The sequence below is a fragment of the Centroberyx gerrardi genome, chromosome 3 (assembly GCF_048128805.1).
Source record: "Centroberyx gerrardi isolate f3 chromosome 3, fCenGer3.hap1.cur.20231027, whole genome shotgun sequence".
Taxonomy (NCBI): Eukaryota; Metazoa; Chordata; class Actinopteri; order Beryciformes; family Berycidae; genus Centroberyx; species Centroberyx gerrardi.
In genome coordinates this window covers 29,292,409-29,319,793 of record NC_135999.1, presented here as the reverse complement: position 1 = coordinate 29,319,793, position 27,385 = coordinate 29,292,409, and the positions used below count along the sequence as shown (strand labels likewise).

The 27,385-nt window shown below is 41.7% G+C and overlaps 3 protein-coding genes and 1 long non-coding RNA gene across 6 annotated transcripts; 3 read left to right on the top strand and 1 right to left on the bottom strand.

Moving 5' to 3' along the window:
- The first annotated feature begins 269 nt into the window (after positions 1 to 269).
- Positions 270 to 10,446, top strand: LOC139919311 (uncharacterized). Of its 2 annotated transcripts, none has more exons than XM_071909011.2 (5): positions 270 to 361; positions 681 to 1,168; positions 2,605 to 2,769; positions 4,891 to 5,015; positions 6,078 to 10,446. In XM_071909011.2, the coding sequence occupies exons 2-5, from the start codon at positions 731 to 733 to the stop codon at positions 8,278 to 8,280; spliced, it is 2,931 nt and encodes a 976-aa protein (XP_071765112.2). In that variant the 5' UTR covers positions 270 to 361; positions 681 to 730; the 3' UTR covers positions 8,281 to 10,446. The 2 variants fall into 2 exon arrangements, with proteins under 2 accessions (XP_071765112.2, XP_078138945.1); XM_078282819.1 differs by having other exon boundaries at positions 296 to 365; positions 591 to 1,168.
- Positions 10,447 to 10,515: 69 nt separating this feature from the next.
- Positions 10,516 to 14,231, bottom strand: lgsn (lengsin, lens protein with glutamine synthetase domain). Its single transcript, XM_071909024.2, has 4 exons — positions 14,202 to 14,231; positions 13,266 to 13,941; positions 12,320 to 12,486; positions 10,516 to 11,709 (listed from the first exon to the last, which is right to left on the bottom strand). The coding sequence occupies exons 1-4, from the start codon at positions 14,229 to 14,231 to the stop codon at positions 10,516 to 10,518; spliced, it is 2,067 nt and encodes a 688-aa protein (XP_071765125.1).
- A 2,070-nt stretch (positions 14,232 to 16,301) lies between these two features.
- On the top strand, positions 16,302 to 19,985 carry LOC144538490 (uncharacterized). Its single transcript, XR_013504292.1, has 2 exons — positions 16,302 to 16,429; positions 19,885 to 19,985. It is a non-coding gene; the product is annotated as an uncharacterized LOC144538490 (long non-coding RNA).
- Positions 19,986 to 19,990: 5 nt separating this feature from the next.
- On the top strand, positions 19,991 to 25,404 carry ptp4a1 (protein tyrosine phosphatase 4A1). Of its 2 annotated transcripts, none has more exons than XM_071908991.2 (5): positions 19,991 to 20,568; positions 21,063 to 21,155; positions 22,070 to 22,200; positions 23,145 to 23,219; positions 24,160 to 25,404. In XM_071908991.2, exons 1-5 carry the CDS (start codon positions 20,464 to 20,466, stop codon positions 24,380 to 24,382), a joined length of 627 nt encoding a protein of 208 aa, XP_071765092.1. In that variant the 5' UTR covers positions 19,991 to 20,463; the 3' UTR covers positions 24,383 to 25,404. The 2 variants fall into 2 exon arrangements, with proteins under 2 accessions (XP_071765092.1, XP_071765093.1); XM_071908992.2 differs by having other exon boundaries at positions 19,999 to 20,568; positions 24,156 to 25,404.
- Positions 25,405 to 27,385: the final 1,981 nt, after the last annotated feature.

The window sequence follows — 27,385 nt, the reverse complement described above, 5'->3', positions numbered from 1 at the left end:
ACAGCATGGAATAACATCAAAGTATACATCTAGTTTCTCATGTGTACTATTTGTTGTGTAACCAGTTTGAATAGCGGAAGAGAAAGGACAGTGTGACTGCTCTTTACAAACAAAACTGCTCCTGAAACTGAGGTGAGGTGGGAGGGGCTTTCAGCAGAGCGAACAGGGCAGGTACAACAAGCTACTCATTTGCATAAAAAGTTCAAATCCACACCTAGTCCTGACTGACTGCTGGCTCCTTCATGCTGTAGACAGCTCAGGTACGGAGACTGACAGGTTAGCTGTGTTGCTCTAGGTTCAGATCAGTGTGGACTCTGTCTGATTGCACGGGAAAAGCAAGCAATCTTTCACCAATCATGAAGTAAGTCTCTTAAGAAATTGAGTATTTTTTTAAATTATAGCTTGTTCAGTTCATGTAAAATGTAATGCCGAGGGATCAGTGGATAATTGACTGAGCAAAGTCACATGCCTAGCATTTGTTTATCTTACCTACGACTCTGCTTAATCACACGTGACAGGAAAGTTTTTAAATTTCAGTTTTACACAAAGTTAATATTGATTGCTGATTCATTTTCAAATGGGCTTTGCAGGTTTTTTTGCTTGATTACTGCTAGGTTTACAGTCTCAGTAAGTACAGCTTAATGAGATGGTTAACAGTCACACAAGTCATCACTCTGAAGGTAAAGGAGAAACCTGTTGCACATAGAGACTCTGTGCGGAAGCGGCATCGATGGAGTCCAATCTGTCCTGCCTGTCTTCACTGAAAGAAGAGGTGAACCAGGTTTACATTCAGCCACATTACAAAGAATCCTACCGGCTGGCTATTTACGCGCTGCTCTGCGGGGGCAAAGACGCCTACGAGGAGTTTCTGAAGGCCGAGCAGATCAGCCACTTTCTGTCGGAGGAGGAGATCCTCTTCATTTTGGAAAATGCAGAGTTACCGGTTCTGGACGATGACTCGGAGGGAAGACATGTCGCCGAGGAGAACGACCCTTCGACCTATTTCCCCACCGAGTCGGACGAGGAGGTGCCTGACCTTGACCTGGGCTGGCCGGAGGTGACGCCGGAGGACTCAGACACCAACATCAGCCTGCTGTTCCACCCGCCGAGGCAAAACACACCGAGCATTAAAGAAGTGGTTCGGAAACAAATCCAAGATGCAAAGCAGGTGAGGACGAGTCACGATACTGTTAAAAGGCCCTTATTCCCTCTGAGAGAAAAACAGAATCACCTAATCCACCAGGTACCAAAAATACAAAGAGATTTGCCCTCCTGTTGACAGCTGCTGTGGGTACAGTGCATGTTGACAGATGTTGACAGATGGTATAATGGTACAACAGGATTTCACAGATACTGCAAAGAAGTATTTGTGCATGCAAGACATATGACATAGGAAAATGACATAACGATTACTAACTGGCAGAATATTAACTAGTAACTAAAAAATAAGTACCAATATCTGATTGTTGTTGGCTAGTGCCTTTTTGGGAATAGTAAAAATGAAATTAAAAATAAGTACTAATATTTATTAAATTGTTATTAGTAAAAAGAGAAAAGAAACTAGTAAAAGCCAAAGTAGTAATAGGTATATGTATTAATAGGTATTTATATATTAAATTAGAAACAGTATCTATTATAAAGCAACTAGTAAAATTACAATAGTGACTAGCAGCTGGCAGAATATTGACTTGAAATAAGTACTAGAGGCAAATGTTTTGTGACTGGTGCTTTTTAGGGAATAAATGACCAAACGGCCTGCCATAGGAAACTGTACATATGACTATTCATATAGACAGAAGATTGTACATATCACTCTACAAACACACTCTGCTCAGCCTCCAGAGACAATAACTCAGCTTCCTTACTGTGTGAGTTCTTCATGGAAAAGGTTAGCATTAAGCCATGTTTCAGCGCCACATTACATCAACTGGCCAACTTGTCTCAACTTGACTAAGTCTGTCTGTCAGCTCACAACGTGACAACTACTCAGCCCACTGCTGCAGCTAATAATTCATCATTTAAAAAAGGGTGTGTGTGTTAAGCCTGTGCGGAAATGAAGACTTTCATTCCAGAGATATCCATCTTTTTGAAAAAAGTGACACCTCTTGTAAAGTGACTGATGAAAATGCATACAGCACTGCCTGACGTGTTGCCCAATGTGTGCATATATTGTATACACTGATGTAATGTGTGCATGTACATCATGTACAGTGATGTAGGTAAATAATGAGGTGGGTGAACCCTGACCTGCAGTCAGAGATCATCATAAGACAAATCACCACCATAAATCACTAATGCTTTCAGATATACATTAATTTGTGTTTTTTTCCCTTAAAGAACCATTCCTCATATAACTTAAATCTGTTTGACACAACATAAATAATTTATGAAAAGGTGGGTTAACTCTGTTCCACGAATAAAAAGGTTCTTAAACTGAGTACAGGTTGGTTTTCTCTCCTCATCCCTCATCATATAGCCACATTTTACTATTCCACAGCCTTTGCATGCATTTTCATCTTTGTGACCGTTAGCTTGAATAAATAGTGTTCTTACTGTATTAAAAGTGGTTCCTGTCTCCATATGTTTTTTCTAATCTTTTTCTAGCTTATTGCCATAGCCATGGATGTCTTCACCGATGTTGACATATTCAAGGAGATCGTCAATGCGACGCTCCGGGGAGTGGTGGTCTACGTGCTGCTGGACGACTCCCAATTCAAGAGCTTTTTGACCATGTCGCAGAGGGTGGGAGTTCAGATCCAGGACCTCAAGGTGAGATATACAACATGGTAAAATACAATATTAAAGGTGCTTTGGGCATCCTGGTGGCTCAGTGGTCTAAGGCGCATCCTGGGTTCAAATCCGTGTCATCAAATTGCGTGTCATCCTCATCTCTCTTTCTCCCAGTCTTTCCTGTCTCTCTCTACTTAAAACTAGCTAATAAAAAGGCAAAAATAGCCCCCAGCGCCGTCCTCCATGGTTCAGCAGGTGAAAATGCTCAACACAGTCTCATAAAAGTTTGTGAAATGGGCACAAACTCTCAAACACAGATTACGTGTAAGTATTTGATCAGTACATTCCTCCACAGCAAATTGGATTACATGACAGAATCACAAATTGGACAAGCCATTTTCAACTGTTTACCACATGAAAAGGTTTGCTAACAGCTAGGTTTAGGCAAGTCAAACAAGTTTGGTTAAGGTCAGGTGAAGGTTTTGGTCATGGTCAGGGTTAGAAAGAAATTGAAAATGAAATTCCAATGGGTGGGGCATTTTTGTACAGGCCACAACGTGAGTTTTGAAAACCAGAAATGATTGTGTCATTGGTAATGATCAGCAACCCTATCAACCCCCTGCAGATCTATTATGCTTCATGGGGCAGTAAAAATCTTACTTATTGCCCCTTTAAATCTGATCCAAAAGATATAATACACAACACACAGTACCATTTATTGCCCTGAGGGAAATCTACTTTACAAAGCCAGCACAGGACAGTGTGCATCATACACAACAGTGGACAATATCCAACACATTCACTAGTTAACATCATTCACAGTTAAATAGGATCTGATGTGATACAAGTATTTTCTGACATTACAAAAGAAAAAACAAACCATGTTACTCCTTCAAGTGCGTGTCTTTAGATTTGTATTCCACTAATGCCTGCTGCCAGAGGAGCGTTTTGCCTGTGGCATGACCTTTTTTCTATTGGCAAGAGCATTGGTGGATTAAATCTGACATTTGCTCCGCACCCTTGTGGAAACGCTGTCATTTACCAGTGTTTCCCCACTCCACCATCACTGCATTACCATAGAGAATAACTACAGCCATAGGAAAGATCTGTTAGCATGGCTGGATTTTCCTGTTGAACAGCATCTAGACAACCTGCTTTCAGAGCCCAAACAAATCCTCATGAATACTGTGATGGCTTTGTTCTCTCTTTACAAATTGTTTAGCCAGTAGCCACTTCAAAATGCCTGCCTTATAAAACTGATTCACAAGTTTGATCTTGTCTACAATTACAAAAGGGGTGTGTGCGAGTTTGTGTGTGTGTGTGTGTATGTGTGTGTGTGTGTGTGTGTGTGTCTAGGGGTGAAAAAAGTACATAGCCTACTCAAGTAGAATTACTTTGACATTTCATCTAATTACTGGTGTAAAAATCTAGCTCATTTAAAGAGTGTGAGTTACCTGAGAAACAGACTTATCGTTTTTCCCATACAATGTTAAAAGGACAAGAGAACAGAAAGTTCAAACTAGGTTCAAATTGAAAAAGAAAGTGCATTAACACAGTAAAGCATAAATAAAAACTACTTAGAAATGTCAGGTAAATGTGTCCAACTGTATCATCAAAATAGATTATTCATTTCTCTCTATAAATACTGTTGACATGTTGTTATAGACAATGTTGACTACATCAAAAATGAGATTATGAAAGTCATGCCATTATTATTCACTAACATTACTACATTGACTTTCTTTTGCTACTAGCTATCCAACTGCTGTTAGCTATAAGGCTAGCAAACTAGCTAGACAACAGCCAGGCAAACACAAACCAATACTGTAGCTCGATGAATACCTTTTTGGCTAATGTTAGCTAAACTACTATCATGGATAAATTTGAGCATTAGTTGTTATGTGCTTAAACAGGTTTGATGCAGATGCAATTTACGATTACGCCAGTTTCTGATGCAGTGCTTACGTGGATGTGCTCGGAAATGTAGCAAAGTACAATATTTAAGCAAATGTACTTGAGTAAAAGTAAAACTACTAACTCAAAAATGTACAAGTACACAAAAACACACTCCATTATAGTAATGAGAGGTTTAGGTACAAACCTTTGAGGTTTAGGTACAGTCTCTAACTGTGTGACTCTTCCTGTTTGTTTCTCCATCAGAACATTCGTGTTCGGACAGTACAGGGACAGCAGTACCAGTGTCGCTCCGGGGCAAAATTCCACGGAGCTTTGGAGCAAAAATTTATTCTGGTGGACTGCAAAACAGTTTTGTACGGGACATACAGGTAAATCAAGCCTCCTCTTTCCCACTCAGTTTCAATATGTTCCATTCCCCATCATTCACATTTAATTCAGTTATTAAGAAAAGTATTGAGCAAGTCCAGCACAGTATTCTCTCTAAGTTACGTAACTTGGTGATGTAATGGCAAACAGAGCAGGTTGATAGGTAAACTGTGAACTCCACTTGGTGATCACCATGAAGCAAACAATATGTATAGTTACATAAAAAGTAGGAAAGTTGATTAAAAAAATGTTCTTTCCAGGAGAATAAAGTAAATTTATGAATTTCTGGGAATAATGTTTTAATACTGATTTGTTATATTTTCATGAAAACACTTCAGTCTGATACTTTACTGTAAAATATAATATGAATTTATATCAAAGAGTTTCATCACCTTAAAGGGGTGGGTAAACTATTTTGCTATTACAAAGATTTGAGTTTAGGTGGGTTTCACCCTCAACTATGTCCCTGCTTGTACTCTTGTATTACTTCTATTTTAAATAAATATATATATATATATATATATATATATATGTATATATATATATACATATATATATATAAAATATATATAATATATATATATATATAATTTTTTTTAAAATTATTTTATAAAAACAATTGTACGACATCTAAATTAGTCTGATACCAGTTATGATAAAGTACAACATGATTTTATATCCTAAAAGATTTACAATGGCTTAAACGTGGGATTTAGGTAAAGTTTGGCAAGATTACATTCCACTAAATCCCTGCTTGTTTGCTGGCAACTGTAGCCATTGCTCACTTTTATATTTTCAGTATTAAGTAGAGTATTGATTTTGTTTTATTTTTATAATTTTGAAGACCCATTTTGTGCAACTTTAGTTAGATTTGCTATACTTACTATAAATTACATCACAAATTTCTATCATAATGGATTTACATCAGTTTAAAAATGGGGGTAAAATCTATTTCACAAATTAAATAAAAAGTGAGTTTAGGCAAGTTTACCTTCCGCTACATTCCTTCTTCCTCTCCGGTGACTGAAGGAAGCGCTCATATCTTAACTCCATTTTCTTTCCAGCTACAAGTGGTCGTATGAGAAGATCAATCTGAGCATGGTTCTGGTGATCACGGGACAGTTGGTTTGCTCTTACGACGAGGAGTTTCGACGACTGTTTGCTCGCTCCACTGTTCCTGCAGCTCTGTCCAGGGAGAGAGCGTCTGATCAATATCTGTGGGACGCTGTCGCCCTGCATAGCCCCAACTCCAGCCAGTTTTCCCTCCATCAAATTCACATAAGATCCAGACTGATGCACGGCTTGAGAAGTGCCCAGACTGACTTATTTAACAATGGCGCTATGCTAACCAGGGGCCTGAGCGTGCAGGAGAGGCTGCATCAATCTCATCGTCCCGACTTGGGGATGGTGAAGGGACACAGTTATGCCGGAGAACTGCAGAGGATCAACTCTATGACTCGGCTGAGGACCGTAACCAGGGATGTCGGGGTTCCCGTTGCTCCTGGGACGACTGGGTCTAATCTGTGGGGGGGTGAGGACTCACTGCTAACAGGCCGGACGTCTCAGCTGAACCATAAGCACAGGACTCGCTACGGTGCTGACCAGCATCTGATTCCATACAACTCTGAGACCTCCCTCCACAGGTGGAAAATCGACTCGTACCTTAATAACAATGACGCACCCCTAGATTCTTCGTACGATATGATTTCCCCATATAGCAGTCACCTTGGCTTAAATGAGAATCAACCACAGCTGTTGGCCAGTAGGTCCAGGGACATTAAGTCCAGGTTGGAGGAAATCAGGCAAAAGAGGCTCAGTCTGCAGGAATACACCGATCCAAGGCAGAGCCAAGAGTCCTTGAGATGCATGTATTCAACTCTGGAAAGATCTAATATGAAGTCCTCATTAAGAGCTCTGGACATAAGGCAAACTATGGCAGAATTAGAACAAAATACACAATATGGCTCCAGTCTGGGACCAGCCAGACATGGAGAATTTCTCAAACCAGGAGAAGAGCCAAAGGAGGAAGGTGCCGAAAGAGAGCAACTTATGACACCAACAGTTCTCACTGATGGACACCGATCTGTCTCTCACTATGATATCAAAACAGCTCCAGACCGAAAGACTACACTGACATACGACTGGCGTGAACCTCTTTCCAGGACAACCTCAGCAGCTGATCTAGACATGAAACTAAAGGATCCATCGCTCAAAGTCTTTAATTTGCGGTCCAGCGGTCTCAACATGCAGAACTCAAGAGCAATGGAGTCTTTGAGAGAAATCCCTGAGGAGAAAGAGGGTCAAAACAAGCCTGTCAACAGGTTGGGCTCAGCTGCCCTCAAAGACGGGGATGAAACAATGTCCAAAGACGGCAAAGACGCCACTTCAAAGGTGGGCTCTGTGAAATCAAACATGTCTGTAGGAACACAGCATCAGGATCTAGCTAGAGGAAGCCGTGATTCCATAAGTAAGGTTTCCAACAGTTCGGGTTCAGCTGCCCCCAAAGATGGAAAGAAAACAACATCCAATGAGGCAGAAACTGTTCCAAAAGTGAATTCAATGAGCTTAAACACATCTGTAGGATCTCAACATGTGGAAGAAAAAGTACAACCACAGCAAGAGCAGCCAACACTCCAGAGGAAGAATTCTATGAGATCAAAAGTGTATTCGATGCTTACTTCAGATGAACGGAAAACATCAAGAAAAGAGGAGAAATCTCTCCAAAGGAAGAACTCAGTGAGATCACAAACTCCCTCAGGATCGAAGCAACCAGTCAAGGCCGATGTTTCAGGAGCATCTCCTGTTGGAAAGCCCTCTGCTACGGAGCAGACGGCATTAAAAGGTCAATCAGCAAGTGTTTCCAGGTCGCACAGTGCAATTGGTGGTCTGCCAGAAACGGAGAGGCATAAATCTCCATTCCCAATAGATAGGTTGTCTCCTCAGCGTTCGAGCAAAAGAAAGATTGCAGCAGAGCAGGATCGAGGCTCAAGGAACACTCTGGATGAAGAGGTGGCAACTGTCTCCCAAGCGAGAAGGGAGAAAGCCTACAGCCGATTTGAGTATCTCCTTAGCACTGAGAATATTGCTCCAAATAAACCAGTAAGGACCACAAGCATGTATTCCTCAGACAAGGACATAAACAGTCCGAGACACCTCTCTGCTGGCACCACACATAGCTATTCAACGTATCAGGCACAAACTGCTAATGACAACCGACTTGGGCGATTCATGCAACGAGTAGGAAATCTTATAGGTAAGAACAAGTGAATCAAAGTCATCAAGTTACAGTAGGAAGAGGGAAGGCTTTCCCACAAATGAAGTCAAAGATCACATAGTGCTTGTATTGTTCATTGATTTATTTTGGCACCCACACAGAGATGAGACATGTTAGTCATGCAATATGCTACAATTTCCCTTTGTTTTTTTTTTAATATTTTTGGCTAAGCTCTTCTCAGGGAAGATATTTATTGTTGAAGCCAAAAAACAAGATCTGATGAATCAATCACTTGTGCTACTAAATAACTGCCTATGTATTAACCTGAATTGGATGTTAGAGGAAAGTTGTTTAGATGATTCAAGGTGTTTGCTGATTAAAGTCAAAACAGGGTAAATAGGATAGCGGCTCGTAGAAAGGAAAGAATATTTTTTAATTGTAAAAACTATTGTCATGTCACTACCGTCAACTATTGTCTTCATATTGTACCTGTTTGTTCTGTTTGAATGTTTAGTTTAACTAGTCTTGCTTTGTCTACTTTGTCAAATATAATAAGTCAGTTATTGTAATTAGGTTGGATATGCTACATTTTCCCTTTGTTCTCATAATGAATTTGAAAATTATGGCTCAGCAATAATGGAACATATTATTGTTGAAGCACATGCCTATAATACATGTAAATCCAGTTCAATCAGGAGAGACTAGGATGAATGCTCGAATGAAAAGTTTATTCATGACATAAAACAAGATGTAAACTTTGGCGTAAGCTCCATGGAGGAACTCCTCCCATTCGTGAAGTTAGGAGTACATCCGGGATAGACGTAGGAATTAGGATGTCCCCCCGGGGAGTTCCTCTGGAGCCTGGACAGTGGTGGTGATGGAGTGGTGAAGGGACGAAGGTAAGCACAACGACTGGAATGACAGCAGCATACGGCATAGATCTGAGAGAAGGGCAATAGCATAGTAGGTGACGTGTATATACTCCTGTCACTTAGACGATTGGCTCTTTGAAAAAGAGAGGGAAGTGACGGCTAACTCTGATTGGTTCTCTGGAAAAGAGGGAAAGTGTTCACCAACTCTGATTGGGTAAAGAGAAAGCATGAGTGAATGATAAGTAGTCTTCCTGATTGAAATTACGTAATACTTCACTTGTTTATTAAAGTAAAACATACATTCGTCCAATTTTGGTGATCATTTTAGCTTCATCTTGTCCTTAGCTGTAAGGAGTGGGGTTTCTTCTGCTGTAGCCTATTTGCTTTAAAGTTCAACAAGTTGTGTGTTCTGAGATGCCTTTCTGCACACCACTGTTGTACTCAGCTGTTATTTGCATACCTGTGGCTCACCTGTTAGCTTGAACTTGTCTTTCCGCTCTCCTGTGACCTCTGTCATCAGTGAGGCGTTTTCATCCTCAGGACTGGAGCGGACTGAATGCTTTTTGTTCATTGCACAACTCTTGGTAAACTCTTGAGACTGTAGTGTTGAAAATCCCAGGAGGTTGGCTGTCTCTAAGGTGTTGGAACCAGTATGTCTGGCTCCAACAACCATACCATGTTCAAAATGCCTATTCTGTTGTGTAGTCAGACAGTAATTGAACCTTTCCACCCTGTCCGCATGCTTTATGCTGATGCTTCGTTTATATGTGACTCACTATCTGGAGAAGCAAGGTGTTAGCGCAGATGGGGATTACATGCATTGTCCAATTGCCATAGGATAAATAGTCTGTTATTATAATTAGGTTGGATATGCTACATTTGGCTCTTTATTACACTGATGGATCCAACAGTTGAGGGGTCAGGACTCCTAATGGAGGATATTCACTGCCATAATACAACTGAATCAAGGTGTGTGTCAAATGTGATAGTGTCGCCTGTGGAGAAGAAAGCAGATTTTTTGGTAAAAATTCATTTTGGTGTGAAAACATGCATGGTGTGCCCTTGCATTGTCAATTTTTTTTAGTTATTTGTTATATTTTAGTTATGTGCCCTGGCCTTAGTATCCAGAACAATGCCACCTCCCCTGTTTTTCTCATATTGGTTGTGTGCTGTGTGAGTTAGTGTCAGTCCTGTGTCAGTATTTGTATTGAAATGAATACAAAAAATGTCCACACAACAAAAGTCACACATCACTGCTTTGCACATTGAGGGTGTAATTCTTTGTTTATTTTGAAATGACTCTGAATAAATATCTACAATTGGTATCTCAATAATATGGTATCAAAATAACAGATGGAATAAAAACTTTTCTGTTCAAGAAAATGTGTGTCATTGTTTATTTGTGTGGCAGTATTTCTAGATGAAATATTCCAGGCACTTGTTTCTTTCATCATCCAGTTCTTGGGTCTCAATCTCAAACTTCTTCATCGCAATGAAGTACTGCACAAAGGGCTCTCCGAGGGCACTGCGGATGACCAGGTCGTCTCCCAAAGACTCCAGAGCATCGTCCAGCTTCACAGGAATGGCAAACTGTTTCTGCTGACCGGGGGATTTGTTTAAATCAGTCTCGATTGCGAGGTTGCGTTTGATGCCGTCGAGTCCTGCTGCCACAGTGGCGGCCAGCACAACATAAGGGTTGGCCATGGCTGAGCCCAGCTTGTTGTCAATGTGTGTCTCCCTCCCGCCGTGGCATTTGATGTTGAAGGAGCTGCTGTTGTCGTTGCAGCCGGAGGTGGCGTACAGCAACCGCTTGGGGTCTTTGATCGTCTTGGCGATGTGGCTCCGACAGCCCAGGCCGGGCGACATCAGGCAGCTCAGGGCGGCGGAATGAGTGAGGAGCCCGGCCAGCCATTTCCTGCCGATCTCAGACAGCTCGCCTCCCCTCTCCCCGCTGTGGAACAGGCTGCGGCGACCATTGGCGTCCCACAGACTGTGAGAGAGCACTCCAGCATTGTACAGGCCGTCGTCGGTGAAGAAGCTGGCGATGTAGCTGTGTTTACGAGCCATCTCTTTGATGCCGGTGCGGAAGGTGAAGGCGCTATCGGCGGCCTCGATCCCAAACTCTGGCCTCAGGTTGATCTCCATTTGGCCGGGGCCGCTGGCTGAGGCGAAGCTGTCCACATCTGCGCCCATGCAGTACATGCCGTCCACCAGCTGCTGGAAGAAGGGCAGGTCGTGATTGCTCAGCAGGGTGGTAGCGGGGAACATAAGGGTCTTCGGTCCGATTCGGTCTGGCGCACCCAGGACGCAGCATTCATAGGTGAAGGAGGAATGCAGGGAGAATCCCAGGCTTTGCAGCTGCCCAAGGAGCTGCTTGGCGATAAGGCGGGGCGAAGTGCGGAGGGGGCTCCCGGTCACAGTGCAGGGGTCACAGATGACCCGGGCCGTCTGCTCCGCCCAGGGAAGGAGCCTGAAGGTTGAGAGGTCAGGGATCAGAAGAATATCGCTGCTGAAGTTGGCGGTGTTGGCGTTGTCCACTTCGTTGCACTTGGGGCTCAGGGTCAGCTCCAAGTAGCTTCTTGGCATTGATATCCCATATATTGCTTTCTCCTGTGGATGTAAGGTTTACATTGATTAAACCCCTCACAGCACATAGTCCTGTCCCCTGATTTCCTCCTCTACTTACTCTCAAAATGATCCGGTCCTTTGCACATTTTACTTGTTTATAATGTTGTTGATCTGGAAATTTAAAGCTGCATTCACTATAAGATTGGAATATATGTAGAATCAACCATGATAAAATTACATCAAATATGGATGTAATTTGCCGGTCTGGCAGACTCATGAAATGAAAACCACGCAGACTCGCCTAAACACCACTTCTGTCCATATTCGACGTAATTGAATCATGGTTGATTCTATATGGTGCGCATTTTAATTGTAGTGAATGTAGCCTTAAAGATGACTGTAGCGCAAATACATTTTGTAGAGCTAAGCCTACATTACCAGCAGAATTAGTCTAAATAATGACATAAACCTTTCTAAGGTTTTTAATAAAGATAGAGCCTACAGCATTATCGTCGTATTTGCATTACTTTGTCACACTTTTTTAATTTTTTCTTTGTCACCCCCAATGCAGCGCTTGTAAAATCAAATAATTTTATGATAACCTGTTTACCGATGAAGGCTAAGACAGAAAGATAGATTGATAGATAGTTACATTGAAGAAGCGGACAGGCACGGTCTTGGACCTGGACACCCCGTGGAGGTCGGTGGCCTCGAAGCGGACAAAGCTGATGTTCTCCCTGGCAATCTGCTGCTTGATCTGCTCCATGGCTGAAATGAAGCCCTGAGTTCCCGAGTTCTCAACGTTCTCTTTCCCGTTATCTGTGGGAAAATAAAGTTCACCAGAAAGTTAATCCTAACCCTAACCCTAGAAAATGTGTCATTGAAGAGTTAGATTCCAAAATGCTACTTATCTATTTTAGAAAAAAAATCAAGTCCTGTTTTCCAAGTTTTTCATTCAGTATGTCTAAAACATAGAGACCAAGCAGGGCCGTAGTCAAGACAATCTTAATCAAGTCCAAGTCAATTCCAAGTCCAGACCAGGTCCAAAGGGGGTCGAGGCCAAGTCAAAACAGAGACCAGAGCAAATCGAGTCCTCAAAACCAAGAACAAAACAGGCAAAAAAAACAGTGTACACTTCTTTCCAAATGTAAAAATAATGTTTCTTAAGGGTCAACAAAGATGTAGATCCATCTGAACTAAACCCTTCAACATCCAGTTGTCAATGCCTAGGAACTGACTAATCAATGGACAGAAGTTTGAAAACTACATACATACACAGGTTGAAATCCCTTAAATTGTTTCAAGTGTTGTCAAAAAATGAACCAAACATCAATAAAATTACCCATTTTAAAAATATTTTTTTGTCAACATCCAATAGTGGCTGAGACCAAGAGAAGTCCAAGATGTCAAAATGGTCTTGAGACCTGACTCGAGACCAAAAACAGGACTTAAGCTATCTACTATCCTTAAAAAAGTTCCAGATATTTGTTAAAATTATACAATCAGCCATTTTGTAAGAGTAGGAGTTCCCATTTAGAAATTAAACTGTTCAATTACATCAGGAATAAACATTTATTTTAACCGAAAGCTCCACTAACCTGTTTGAGAAGTTCCAGTCTCTCCCCAGGTGACACTGCTTTCATGTGTGGGTGACCTAGCTCCAGACTGCCTATTTGTGTCCACATCAGGCCTGAATGAGCTGGATGAATCCACATTGGAAGTCAGCTGAATAGGCATGCTCTCTCTGGCCCCGGGCCCCCTTCTGGAAGCGTCAGAGTGGGGTTTGAAGGTGCTGAACGGCCTGTGTGGGTTCCCATCGTCCCGCCGTCCGTCGGGCCTGCTGCTGCTCCCGTGCAGGTACGTGTACGGGCTCCCCGGTTTCCCGTCGTCTTTCCCCCGGGTGTTGAGCAGAGGACTGTCCCTCAGTATCGTCCTGAGCTCGTCCATGGTCTGTCTGGGGACGCCCATCCCGCTCTGAGACATTGAAGACGCTGCTGCTTCCCCGGTCCGGGCCTCCCTGGCGAGGGGTTCCTCCGCCCCGGGACGGTCCCCTCGCTCCGGGCTCATGCAGGGCCTGTGAGGGAGAGGGCCGATGGAGATCACAGTGGGGGTGTCCGGGGGTCGGGGGTGGCTGCTGTAGGAGTGGACGATGGACGGACCTCCTCTGTCCCAGTCCGACGAAGCCACATATTTCCCAGTCACCCTCACTCCCTTCCTCTTGCCCAGACTCATCCCTGTGCCGTCTATTTGGTCTGTGGTCCTGCCATGGCCCTCCTGGAAAACACACAAGAATGGTAAAAGATGATAAAGTGCATGAGAGAAGAATGAGAGAGTGAAATAAAATGCAAAAAATCAGTAATGGTTAAAAATAGGAAGCAAAGATACTCAAAAACAAAACACAAGATACAATCAATTGAACAAAGTGAACTAAAAGAATCTATTTGAAACCAAAGTTGCTGCATCTGCTCACAGTATTGTGCTGAAACAAAAGATTTTGTCCAGAATTTATAAAAAGGTAGAGGTGGAATTGTTACCTTGAGACTGAAATCTTCAGAGTCATGCATTTCTTTTGTACTCTTTCATGAACTTTGATTTGGAATTTGATAGCCCTCATATGAAGCCGGAGCTATACTCGCACATTAATTTTTATAGACAATTGGCACAATGGTGTGACGGATTAGAAAATTCTTTGCCCCCACACCCATGGGTGTCCTGCTGGAAACTGGCACCCACTGACCGCTGGTGGACACTGAGCTGCTTCTGCTTTGAGCTTATTGGCTATCAGCATGAACAATTCAATGTCCCTTTGTGCCATTGCGAACAGAAAAGGCAGAGCTCAGCAGTTCTGTTTGTGGTTCCAGAAAGATACGACACCAAGTATTTATTCCAGAGTGATGAAAACAAACTACAAGGACTAGACAATAGAGTAGGATAGTATTATCATTGCTCTTTGCATTAAACTAGCTGCTGTCTGAGTTCAATTACTTTCCAAGAGACTTTGAGACACAAATATGAACTGTGTAGTGGGATTTGCTGTGTGTTTTTTAAAGAGGCTGATTGTGATCTAGACATGTTGACAGGCACAGGTCAGGTCAGGTCATTCAAAGGAAGCAATGATGCACAACAAGGCTGCAGTCTGTGGTATCAAAATGTTTTCATTTTTCAAAGCATCTACAGGCTGCAATCGATCTATGTTCATTATTAATATTATTATAGTTGTTAGTGTTGTTGTTATTATTTGCAGGTTATGGTGAGTCTAAAATAATGTAACATCCAAACAGATCCATCAGCCACTGAACAACAATTCACTGTCCATCTACAATGCTTTTATATAGGCTATTTAATGATGATACTACTACTAATACTTATTCTACTACTACTACCACTGCTGCTACTACTGCTGCTACTACTACTACTATACTACTTCTATCACTACTACTACTTCTATCACTACTACTACTACTACCACTACTACTACTACTATTACTACCACTATTCCAACTAATACTACTACTACTACCACCACTACTACTACCACTACTTTACTACTTCTATCACTACTACTACCACTACTACTAGGCTACTACTACTACTACTATTACTACCACTATTCCAACTAATACTACTACTACTACTAGCCTACTGCTACTACTGCTGCTGCTGCTGCTGCTACCACTACTACTAGGCCTACTACTACTATTACAACCACCAGTCCAACTAATACTACCACTACTACTGCTACTTCTACTAGTCGCCGTCGTCCTCCTCCTGCTACTACTACAACTAATAATAACAATAATAATGCTAAATGCTTTGAGACATGGGTCGTTTTATGGGTTCTTTATATAATTCTGGTGTATTCTTCCCATACATTTGTCACAGCAGTTAAAGGTGCAGCCGGCCTCACCACATGACTTGTGCAGCATGGAGGCTGATGTCTGAGAGCAGGACCACTTCACCACTTCACATTTTCAGGGTGGGGTTTCAGGAGCTGCGTCAAGTCAGAAGAATTATAATAATAGAAATACAGGAAGTTCTTAGATTTTTCCCTTCATAGTAAAAGCGTCAAATTTGTCATTTGGGGAAAAAATGGTAGGAGGGCGTCCAGAACAACAAAAAACATCAAAATATTCAGTGGAATCCTTTAATGAAATATGGTGGGAAACGATACCGGTAAAAAGAGATATCTAAAGATATTATAGTGTTACTGTGGATGAAAGAGTCTACTGAGCAGCTCAGTGTCCAACAGTACAACTGTTAAGTTTGTTGCTCTAAAAAGTAAAGTACTCATTGCTAATTTCAAAGATAATGTACTTGTTACTCCCTGGGAGCTTGTTACACTACTTCTTACATAATTTTTTTTTGTTATTCCTCACAAATTAGCAGTTGCGTCCTCTGTTGCCTTTAAAAGGATTATTCAGTAACCTCTGCTGTGAACTATATGGGAAACCAAACAGCATTAATGTAAAAATAATTACAGTTTTCTATTACAATAACGTGTTACCACCATAGGAGTGGAAGCTGTTTTTGTAGTTTCGTTTCGTTTTTTTAAAGAGGGGATTTTATTTTGAAGGTTCTGACAGGAAGCGGAATGTTTCCTTCTGTCTAGCTTGACAGTGGCGTCCCACCAGACCAGGAGACTTCGGCTCCGCTCGGAGAAACAGCCCAGACTGTATGGTGGAGAACCATTTAATATTTTGACTTCTTTCTAGGGACCGGCTGTATGATTAAGCTACAATCTTCAATGAGTAAGCATATCCCAGTAAGTAAGTGTTTTGGGCCGACGCTGCCATTTTGTGTCCGTTTTGTTTCCTCGCTGTGTTGTAAATCTGTTCCAACTGGCCTTCACGTTTCTGTGAAATCACGGCCTCTTCGGCACAAATCTTTTATTCCTGAGACGCCGACAGTTCACATGTATTTTCATGCTTGATTGCAAGTGTTTTTGGAGTGATTGCATGTAGATTTGACACAGTGATTTAAGTGTAGCTACGGGTTTGTGCATGGTGATGTACGTTAGGGGTTATGAAGCGGGTGTCGGATGCGCAGCATATTCCTCCTATTCGACATTTCTGCCGGATAAAATCGACGCATTTTTGTTTGAAATATGTCAAATTCATAAGTGACAGTTTCTGTGTGCTTTCTCACCGAGATTATCTGCTGTCTGCTTTAACGAGGCGTTATATTTGTCACTGTTCAGCAGTATGTAGTTTGTCTGTCTCATGGTCCTTGACAGTTTCTATAGGCCTCTATATGATGGCGCCCGGTCCTTCCTCACACAAAGGACAGTTTCCACTAAATGCCTTAATGTCATGAAATATGTGTTATCTCTTTAAAGGACAAATTTTACATGTCTGTGTCTCTCTTGTGTGTCTTTTATTTGTATTTCCTCCCCTGTAAGTCATTTGATTTTTCCTTTTTTATTAGGCACAATGCCATTTTTTTTTTTGTAGAACGTAACGTTGTTTTTCAGCCGGAAAATATCGGATTAACAAAGCATACTTGAAGAGCTTAGGCAGTATTTGGAGCATAAGCTGAGAAAAAACATTTCCAGTATGTGGGCCTTAAGGTATTACACCCGTCTTATGGGTGTAAAGGGCAAAAATGGGCTGAAAATGCCAGTAAAACGTGCAATACAGTGTGTGTGAACCAGACTGATGGTGATGGCAACAACTGGGTTTATATGGAAAAGCCCATCTGTAGGCCGCATGTTGAGATATGACCTACATGTCAGAAATTGCACATCCTTCCTACTGTACATCTGAGATTGCATATCCAGCCGAACAGACCTACAACACACTGGAGTATCACTATGTTCCCCCTGAGAAACATTATATATGATATTTTGGAGGATATTGGCATCCAAACGCCTGACTGTATCATGACTGCATACATTTTTATTATGGGCGGCCCCAGTGGGAATCAAACCCCTAACCCCTTGGCAGCATTAATGCCTTGCTCTACCTGTTGACCTGACGAACCAGACACACTTTGATGTGAAATTCAAATTTTTAGCTTCTCAAATATGTATGATTTCACGTCATTTGTCCTTTTGGCAAGAAACTCGTACCAAAAACCGCACTGAAAGACTGGAAACTGCAGCAAAGACTATTTCATTTCACATCGGGAATCAAACCTCTAACCCTGGCTGTGTTAGTGCCTTGCTCCACCCGTTGCACGACCCATTTTCCTCAGAGTAAAGGCCTTTTCACACCACATCCGAGACAACTTTATAGTCCGAAATCTGAAAGAAAAACGGGTGTGATTTTCACGTGCACGAACCTTTCGCACCAAGTCCAATACTAATTTTTTTAAACCTTTCCTGAAAAAGTTCGCAGCAGGAAAAAAAAAAAAGCAAAACCTCCGAAAGGTGGAGGGCAGCGATACACCTGGTATCTGTCACGGTTTCTCCTCAAACTTTTAACGTCATCCATTACAGAAATCACAAAGGTTGAGATGGTCACAGCATTATAATAGGACTTTAGGTTAGTTATCGTAGCTAACAGAGTAGCATGTCTATGAGCAGAGACTGTACAGGTAATGTAAACTCCCGCCGTCCATATTCCCCAATGTTCTGCCATATGTTTTCTTTCCATTCGGCATTTTTATACCCGCTGTCCTGCTCGTCAACAGCTCTTTGTGCTCTGACACGAAAATGATGAGCTGATCGGACGCCATGTTTGTTTTTGCGACGCTTCACGTGAACAAGCAGCTACGTACGTCACGTGAATACATTTAGATATCGTAATCGGTCAGTCTGATTTTTAACACACACGAACAACGCAGAAATCAAAACTGGTTACGATTTAGAAATGTAACGCGCCGCTCTCAGCACGACAATTTCGGACTGTGCAAGAGGTCACAGGTCATGCATTAAAAAATTCGATGTGCTTTTATTCATGAGAAAATATCAGACTTGGTGTGAAACGGCCTTAAGTCTGACAGAGGTACAGAAATCCACCTGAAACCAGAGACCTTATGTTCCTCACTGGACCAAACCTCTGTGCCTCTTTGAAAAGCCTTTCTTCTATGGCAAGCTCAGCAGGACAAATTAAAAACAAGTCCAATGCGTTTCGGCCGTGGTGTGGCCGTCATCAGGGAGCAGCACACCAAATTTCTTGTTTAATTAAAGGAAACATCCACCCAAAGATGCTTAGCATATATTATCAGTCTGTGATGTTCAGTGCATTGCAAGAGTTATTTTGTGATGAAGTGTTGTAATTAACTTTTTTGGTGAATCCACGTTCCCTCAACCTGCCTTGTCTACTTCTACTGCAGTTAGCAATTTCCTACATTTCCCAGAATGCATTTCGACAGCCCCCAGAGAACGGGTGTGAACTTGTTGCTTTCAATCAAAGTAGGAATATTTGCATATAAATCTAGCGAGCTAGCTACTTCATGATCGTTGGGGCGCGTCTATGACCACTGGCCACGCCCCGTACTGAAAAACACAACCTGTCTCTCTGCTGCATTGCATTCTGGTCTCTCTCTCCTGCTCCTGTGGGTGGAGAAACTGGTCTCTCTCCTCTTCTACGATGGATTTCTCCCTGTATGATTGTTGAACGTCTCTTGGTGTAAAATGGCGGCTCTAGAAAGAAGCCCTCGCTCTTTGATTCTGAGGGACTGACACCAAAACCTGACGTTTACCGCTGATGTTTTACATCCTGAAAGATTTTCTCATATCAAACTCCGTCACCTCGTCTACGATTGGTCAGTTATCCACGAACAATTCACCAAACAACAAAATGGGCCCCTGACATGCAGGATACATCGCCAATATCTGTTTTTTTAAGAGTGTTAAAGCATTTTAGGGAGGATTTTTCCTTTTAAGCAACAACCTTCATCACATTCCTCCACACAGCAGAGCCCAGCAGCAGCTCTCTCTCTCTCTCTCTCTCTCTGGGAGGAGGGCGACCAGGGAGTGCTGGGCGAAGTCGGAACTCAAGGACTACCAGTAAAATATTTCACCATCTTTTCTCTCACAACGCTACAAACGCCAAACCAACCCTAACCTCCTGCTTCAAACATATTAACATGGGATATGTTTCTCTCTCTCTCTCTCTCTCTCTCTCTCTCTCTCTCTCTCTCTCTCTCTCTCTCTCTCTCTCTCTCTCTCTCTCTCTCTCTCTCTCTCTCTCTCTCTCTCTCTCTCTGTTGTTTGAATTTTCTATTGACTGTGAGTTTGAACGCGTCTTCCTGCTTCTCCCCTCTGTCCTGCAGCAGTTCTGTGGTGTTCTGGGTCACACATTTATGGAGTTTCTGAAGGGCAGTGGGGACTACTGCCAGGCTCAGCACGCCGCCTATGCAGACGAGTGAACAGCCGAACTCACCATCGCCCCGACGCACTTGAGCCGCAAGAGGGACCCCCGAACGTCGGCAGGACCGGGACGCCTCCCAGAACCAGCGACAACTCGGCCTGGATGGGGTAACTCCACCCGCTGCACACTGCCCTCGTCGGCTTCCGCCTGGCCCGAATCAAGGTGGAACCAACCTTGTTTTTTCCTTTGTTTTGTTTTGTTTTATTCCAAAGGAGAGGGGTTTGAGTTTGTTGTTTTTGTTTTTTTCGTTCGCCCTTTTTCGGCCGCCAACTCCCCCGACTTTCCCTTTTGCCCGTCGCAGCCTTCTTCTTCTTTTGGCCTCGCCAACCTCGTAAGAAGACCGGAGGATTTGGTTTCTGGGTTTCTGGAAGCTCGTTTGACATTTTTGTTTGACATTCCCTCCGCGCTCAACTAAGTGTTTACATTAGTGTTTTTACTCTGTGGAAGACATTTGGGTTTTTCGTTTTTCCCATTAGTCACAATGGCTCGTATGAACAGACCGGCCCCCGTGGAGATCACCTACAAAAACATGAGGTTCCTCATTACCCACAATCCCACCAACGCCACCCTGAATAAGTTCATCGAGGTGAGCCTCATTGTGATTGGTTAAACAGTCAAATGTAAATGGGATTCATTAGTTACAGTTCCTAGAGCTTCCTTGTAAGGGCTGGGCGATAATTCAATATTATCATATATCGTCTTTAAATATGATATACGGGGTCATATGATGAAATGATATCATAATATCGTGATAACCAATTCTATTGTATACATTAATGATACCAAGCATATATAAACTCTTAGATGTCTCAGATGTTGAGTTACATAGTTTTGTTTTGATATCACAGTTACTCACATTACCATGCAATTCAATGTAATGAGCTTCCATTGGTTTATTTAGCATGTGATTTCACATATGTGAGCAGATATCATGATATACTGTATATTGATATTGAAACACGTCGCTTAGTGGAGTTTTATGTATTTATGTTGTTTCTGAAGTAGCTGTCCCTGTTTCCTTCTTTGGGGAACAATAAAGTTGATCTTTTCTAACAGACCTTCAACTGTTTTTTTGTACAGGAGCTGAAGAAGTATGGAGTGACCACCGTGGTGAGAGTGTGTGAGGCCACCTATGATGCCACTCTGGTGGGGAAAGAGGGGATCCAGGTTCTGGTAAGCTCAGACCGGCCTCTGATGGAAGTTGACTCAGATCAGATGACACAATCTGTTTCTGCGTCATCGTTGTGTTGCAGATGTGTTTCAACACAGTACTGCTGTTGCAAGCTTTGGATCAAATCTACTGAGGAGTTGATTTTGCATGTGCAGACTAAACCCAATGTTGTTTTTTTTGCCAGATCTCTTGCTTTCCTGAACATTTCCTCAATTAATCAAAGTTGTTGATGATTAAAAAGATCTTGGGTTTGTACCTTTCACTGTTGCCAACGTAGCAATTTTGTCACTAGATTTAGTGACTTTTCACACCTCCGGGTGACTTTAATTATTTAAAATGACTAGCAACAAATCTAGCGACCTTTTCAGACCATGAAGAACAACGTTAAAGTGTTGATTCCCAAAGCATTTGGTGATAAATCTGTCCGTCTGATACCAGCGCACGTACCTTTGCGCTACTTTGTCTAATCCAAAGGGGTCTGATGATCCTACACACAGTCTAGCCCCTCCCTCTGCTAAGACGGGGAGGGGGGGGGGTTGCAGCAAACTTAGTCATATACAAAGTAACGTATGATGACTTCTAGCAACTTTGTGAGCAGCCAATAGCTACTTTCTTTGGAAGAGAGTCGGCAACACTGCACCCTTTTCTACTCAGATTCATTTAAATAGTGGAGACGAAGGACCAAAGCATATTATATAAACTGATACCTATAAGTGTGTGATTAAAAGCAACTTCATGAATAAACATAAAAAAAATCAAGAAAATATCAAATGAAAGAAGGATAATGCAAAGCACAAAAGGCTAAAACCCGCCCTCATTTTCTGCAGCCAGCTGTAGGCTTCACACTTCTTTTGTTTTGGTTTCCAAGAAACAGGGCCGATGACATCATTTCCCTCTCTCCCCCCTCCCTCTCCAGGATTGGCCGTTCGACGATGGAGCTCCTCCCTCCAACCAGATAGTTGATGATTGGCTGAACCTCCTGAAGGTGAAGTTTAGGGAGGAGCCAGGCTGCTGCATCGCTGTCCACTGTGTAGCAGGGCTGGGGAGGTGAGATACAGACAGGAAGCTGTTTTATAGATAAAACTGTGATGTTGTCACGTTTTTATGCTGCAAGTTCATATTTGTGGCTCTTGATTTTCTTTGGTAGGAATATGGCAAGTGCTTTTTGTTTCTGTATTTGTACATTATCTGATACAGAAACATAGTATTTGCAAGTCTTTAAAAAGTATGAAAGGGTCTTAAATACAGTTATTAGAAGCAGTTATTTATTTCTCCAAGGTTTTTTTTTTTAAGTTTCATTTTGATACAAATATGAAATAGTGGTATTGACAGATTATTTACATTAAATGATATTTAGTCAAGGCAGAATTGGAAGATAGGGAAAATTACGTGAATTGTGTAGTTTCACCAAAAGATGTGAATGGGAGCGACTTTAGTGTCGGTTTTATTTTATATTGTATGACATTATCTGCACTTCCAGTTGGTCACAGTAAGTTTTACCCACATGCATGTCCACCCCTAGATCAATACAGGACAGGGTTAATACAGGGTTTTGTTTTCACTGCATCTGCTGTAATGTAATTGCTTTAAAAATAAGTGGACATCATGTCCCTGAACTATTTATTCCCTGGTGTCCTTTTTTTTTCTACGGTTCTTTCATAGTTTCACAACTGCCATCAGCTGCGTTCAGTCAGAAATGGGCTGGTTTTGCTTTAGTTTTTTGTTTCTTTATTTTTTAACTTTCAAATTGGTCTTGAATTCAATTCCAGGAGGCATGAACAGGTCTTACAAACCTGAAGACAGACTGAGAAAAGCCTGTTGAACCAGTCGAGTGTTAACCACAGTCTCTGCAGCTGTTTTTGATGCTACAGCACTTTGCCTTAATGAAAAGTGCATTATGAATAGAAGCTTCCTCTTAACTGATGTGTGTGTGTGTGTGTGTGTGTGTGTGTGTGTGTGTGTGTGTGTGTGTGTGTGTGCTGCCCATGCAGAGCTCCTGTCCTGGTCGCCCTCGCCATGATAGAATGTGGGATGAAGTACGAAGATGCTGTCCAGTTCATTCGACAGTAAGTTCACATGTCAGTAGAAAGGCAGAACTGAAAGAGCTGAAACCTGGAAGTCTGAGATCTGCCTGATGAAGGCTGCTCTGCTCAAACATGCCATGTTTCCATAGCAACAGAGGACTTTGGTTTCTTTCCTTTTGAAATTTGGAAGCATGTTCAGATGAAGGTTTTACAACACTTACTTCTGTTTGCCTGAGAAGCTGACAGGTTGTCTAATGTAATGCAGTAGATCTGTCTATATCTGTACTGTCTCCTGATTGTATTCTTAAAGTCACAGTGAAGCGGCATTTTAGGAGCATCGTGCTTCCTTGATGTGATGCATTTCCTGTTGAAACAGGATGTTGAGGCGGGACGTAACACAGGGAGGGATCAGTCAGAAGTGTCAACCAATGGGAGATCAGTTAGGGAGAGAAAGGCAGTTTTATTTGATGGGAGGGGGATTGTTAAAAAATCTGTGATATTATTTCTTCAAATTTGGTAATGTTATGCAGTAACCTCTAAAAATACACTGTTTTCCAGGAAGTAAGGAAGAACTGGATTTGAATTGGAAAATTTTTTTATTTTTTTATTTTTGGTATTTCGTATTAAATAGTTGTATATTATGACATGGAAAACTAGCTAACAAGGTGAAAATGAAAAAGAAAATTAAAGATACGTTGTATTTTAGGCATGTAGCAGACGCTGTCACGCTGAGCGACAGAATCAAAGAGCAGGAGGGGACTCGGTGTCTTGATCAACGACACTTTGGACACTTTGGACACTTGACAGCACACATTGCTATTGACTGACGCACATTTGCTGCTGCAGGGATCAAACGAGACCGTCTGGTTACCTGGTGGCCTCTCAAGCCACCATGACACCCTGAGAGAGTGAGAAACTGAATGTAATGTTAACGGTCTGTTGATTTGAGCTGATTTCCTCTCATGTCTCTTCCTCCAGGAAGCGTCGAGGAGCGTTCAACAGCAAGCAGCTGTTCTACCTGGAGAAATATCGTCCAAAGATGCGCCTGCGCTTCAAAGATTCCAACGGCCATCGCAATAACTGCTGCATCCAGTAGAGCCAAACCCCGGCCGGGCCGCCCCGCGCCGCACCGACCCAACCTGACCCGACCCGACCCAGCCCAGCCCAGCCCAGCCCAGCCCACACACCAGAACAGTTCAATTTAACCTTGCTAGCTTATTACCTGGCAGGCTTGTTTTCTTAGTCATTGTGTTGAAGTATTTCCTTTGGGAAACCATGCTCGGTAATTCAAGTGTTCCCTTCCCTCTCCAGTTTCAAATTCAAGTGTCAAAAAAAAAAAAAAAAAAAAATAGAGTTGTGTGAACCGGAATCACAGTGTTTTCTCTTCATGTGCCCGTAGAATTGGAAAGAGCCGCGCTGCCAGTGAGTCGTGTTTGATCGTAAAGCGTCGAGATGTCGGATGATTCCTTTCGCAAACGCATCCCAAAGATTCCGATTGGCCAGTGCGTTTACATCGCCGGAGAATGTGCTAAAAAAGAAACTACTTTTCGGTTAACGTAAGAAATTATGTACCCCCGTTAAATTATGCGGTTCTGTTTCAAGACTGACTAGAAAGAGGTATGCCTTCCTTCAAATCAGATGGTTCATCCATAAATGCCTTACAATCGAAATGGAACAAAGGCAATCGGGACGGGAGTCGACTCCCACTAGCATTTGGAAAAAGTGTTTCATTTTTCTACTCGGAACAAAAAAAAATTGTTGCCTTTGTCTTGTGCAGGAAGTCTTACACACACTTATGCCCTTTCAGTAACTATTTTTTAATATAAAATGCTTAATTGTTGCAATATTTGTCAATTGAAAGTCTGGGAACTCGTTTTTTTTTTTTTTTCTTTTCTCTATCAAACCTTTTGTTTACTAATTAACTGCCATGTCCAAAATGTGATTTTGTGTTTTTATCAGTTTGTTTATTTTTATTTTTTTTCGTTTTTTAATTTTATTTTTTGCTTCAAACTGGACTTCCAACGTCTGCGATATTTTGTATGCCTTTTTATTTGATGTCCGTAACTTAAGACTTGGATACTTGATGATTTTATGTATTTGAAAATGTGTACTATTATTATTAGGTTGGCTATTTATACTATCAATGGATGTGTGTTTTAGTACCGTGAGCGACAAAATTGTACCTGTTCACCAACTTGTGAGAGTACATTAAAATGATACACTGAAAAAGAACAAAACATCTGGAACTAGGAGTCAATGGTTGTTTTCAATGTTACAGGCAAAAGTTTTCTTTAAAAATATTCAGAAAAACGAACACCTACACTTACTAAATGAAAAGTGGCACAAAACTGAAACAATTGTGATTCTTTTTTTAAGGATAGTAAGTCAATTAAAGTCCTTAGTTGGTCAAATAACACTTTTAGACAGGATTCTTTATATCTTAGAGAAATCAAATGATAAATTTAAAGTAGTGATTTTTCAGGATAGCTGGATAGAATGTTGCCTATTGATGAAATTCAGGTAATGATTTTTTTCCCCCTGCAGAATAGTTCAATTTAGCTTTGAAAATTAATGTCTTAAGTAGTTTTTCAGTGGGACACGTTCACTGAAAAGCAGTTCCTTGTCAATGAAATCACATCCGTTTCCATCTGCTTTCCTAAACAGAATTAGACATTGCTCGATTGATATCCTCAGTACAAAATCCCGTAAAGAAGAAAAAGAAAACCTGAGTTCTTGCTGTAAAATACGATCATTTTTAAAGCTTTTTGAAAACAGAAAATGCTTGAAAATTGATGCCATAAATCAATGCGGTCATTTTCTCTTCCTTGCTCCATTTGCACCTTCCTGTACTGTTCCCTGTCTCTTCAGTGCCGTCAGTCACATAAGAATCTGTCTGGACTCACAGACTGTATCTTAACACAGAAGAAGAGCAGAGTCTCATGCTGTTCCATTGAGGATCATGGGAAACCAATTCAGCCCACGGCGTCCTGCCAGCCAGCCCGTCCCAAAACTCACTTTAAACCCAGACACACAAACAACAACAGCAGCAGCAGCAGAGTGTAAGACGTCTGATCCGGCTGAGGGGTTTAAAACGTTAATCGGTGTTGGATCACAACAAAGTTAAAACCAGCAAAGAGGCCTCTGTGTAAGACATGAGGGAAAGGGATCTGCATAAAGGTTGAGCTTGTTTTGAAACTATAAGCCAAAGTGGAGCACAAATATATGAGAATGTAATGAAATAATTTATTAGAAATCTTCCCATGAGGATATTTCAACTGTTAAAAATGATCTGAGTAGGTTTAGGTTGTTGGATACACATGTGAGTATTACTGGTAAGAGCTGTGTATCTTTTCTCATCAGTTCTGCCCCCTTGTGGTTGTATTTACATCTACAGCCTAGAGAATTTAAAAACCAACATGCTGAAGGGCTGAAAACTGCTGCTGCACTGCTCTCTATTGGGTAGAAACTGTAAAGCATGATGGCCACGCCCCAATTACTGATGTCAAAGCAGGTGTTTTGCATCAGCTATCAAAGGCAAAACACCTGCTTCAACAAGTTTTGACCCAAAGAGAGCAGTGCAGCGATGATTTTCTGTGTGTGATTCATTGTTGATTTGCTCTTTAAAAACTCCAAACCCATCTTCTGATCTACATTTTGAACTAGAGCGCGTCTGCAGCAGACTGGGCTTCCAGTAACATGTGAATCATACACTGGCCTGTCTTGCCTATTCACAGGTTAAAGATTGTAAATGTATTCTTCATTTATAATCTTTAACCTGTGAATAGGCAAGACAGGCCACTGCAACACAGACAATTACATTTGTGTTGGTTTCAGTGTAGAGAATGCTGTTTTTCAGAGGGAAATTCAAAGCAAAGCCCTGTGTCACACCATGTAGGGTTAGACCGATATTGGCCTTTTATTAAATATCAGATATCAGTCAGTGTCTCCACCTCTGATATGACGAAGGTTCCTCCTGACCACAGTACAAAGAAACAGATGGGAAAATTTAATTGTTCAGTTATGTTTTTGTAAATTAATTCTTCATCTAACGGCAGAAATGTCTCCCAGAGTGTCTCTACCATTGAACAGGTGTGATGGGTCTCTGCCTTAAAGAGCTGCTGACACTAAAATAATTTCATCAGTCTGGTTTCAGTGGACAGTTTTAGTGTCCCATGATGCTCTGAATGCTGTTTCAGAGGCTTTTCACC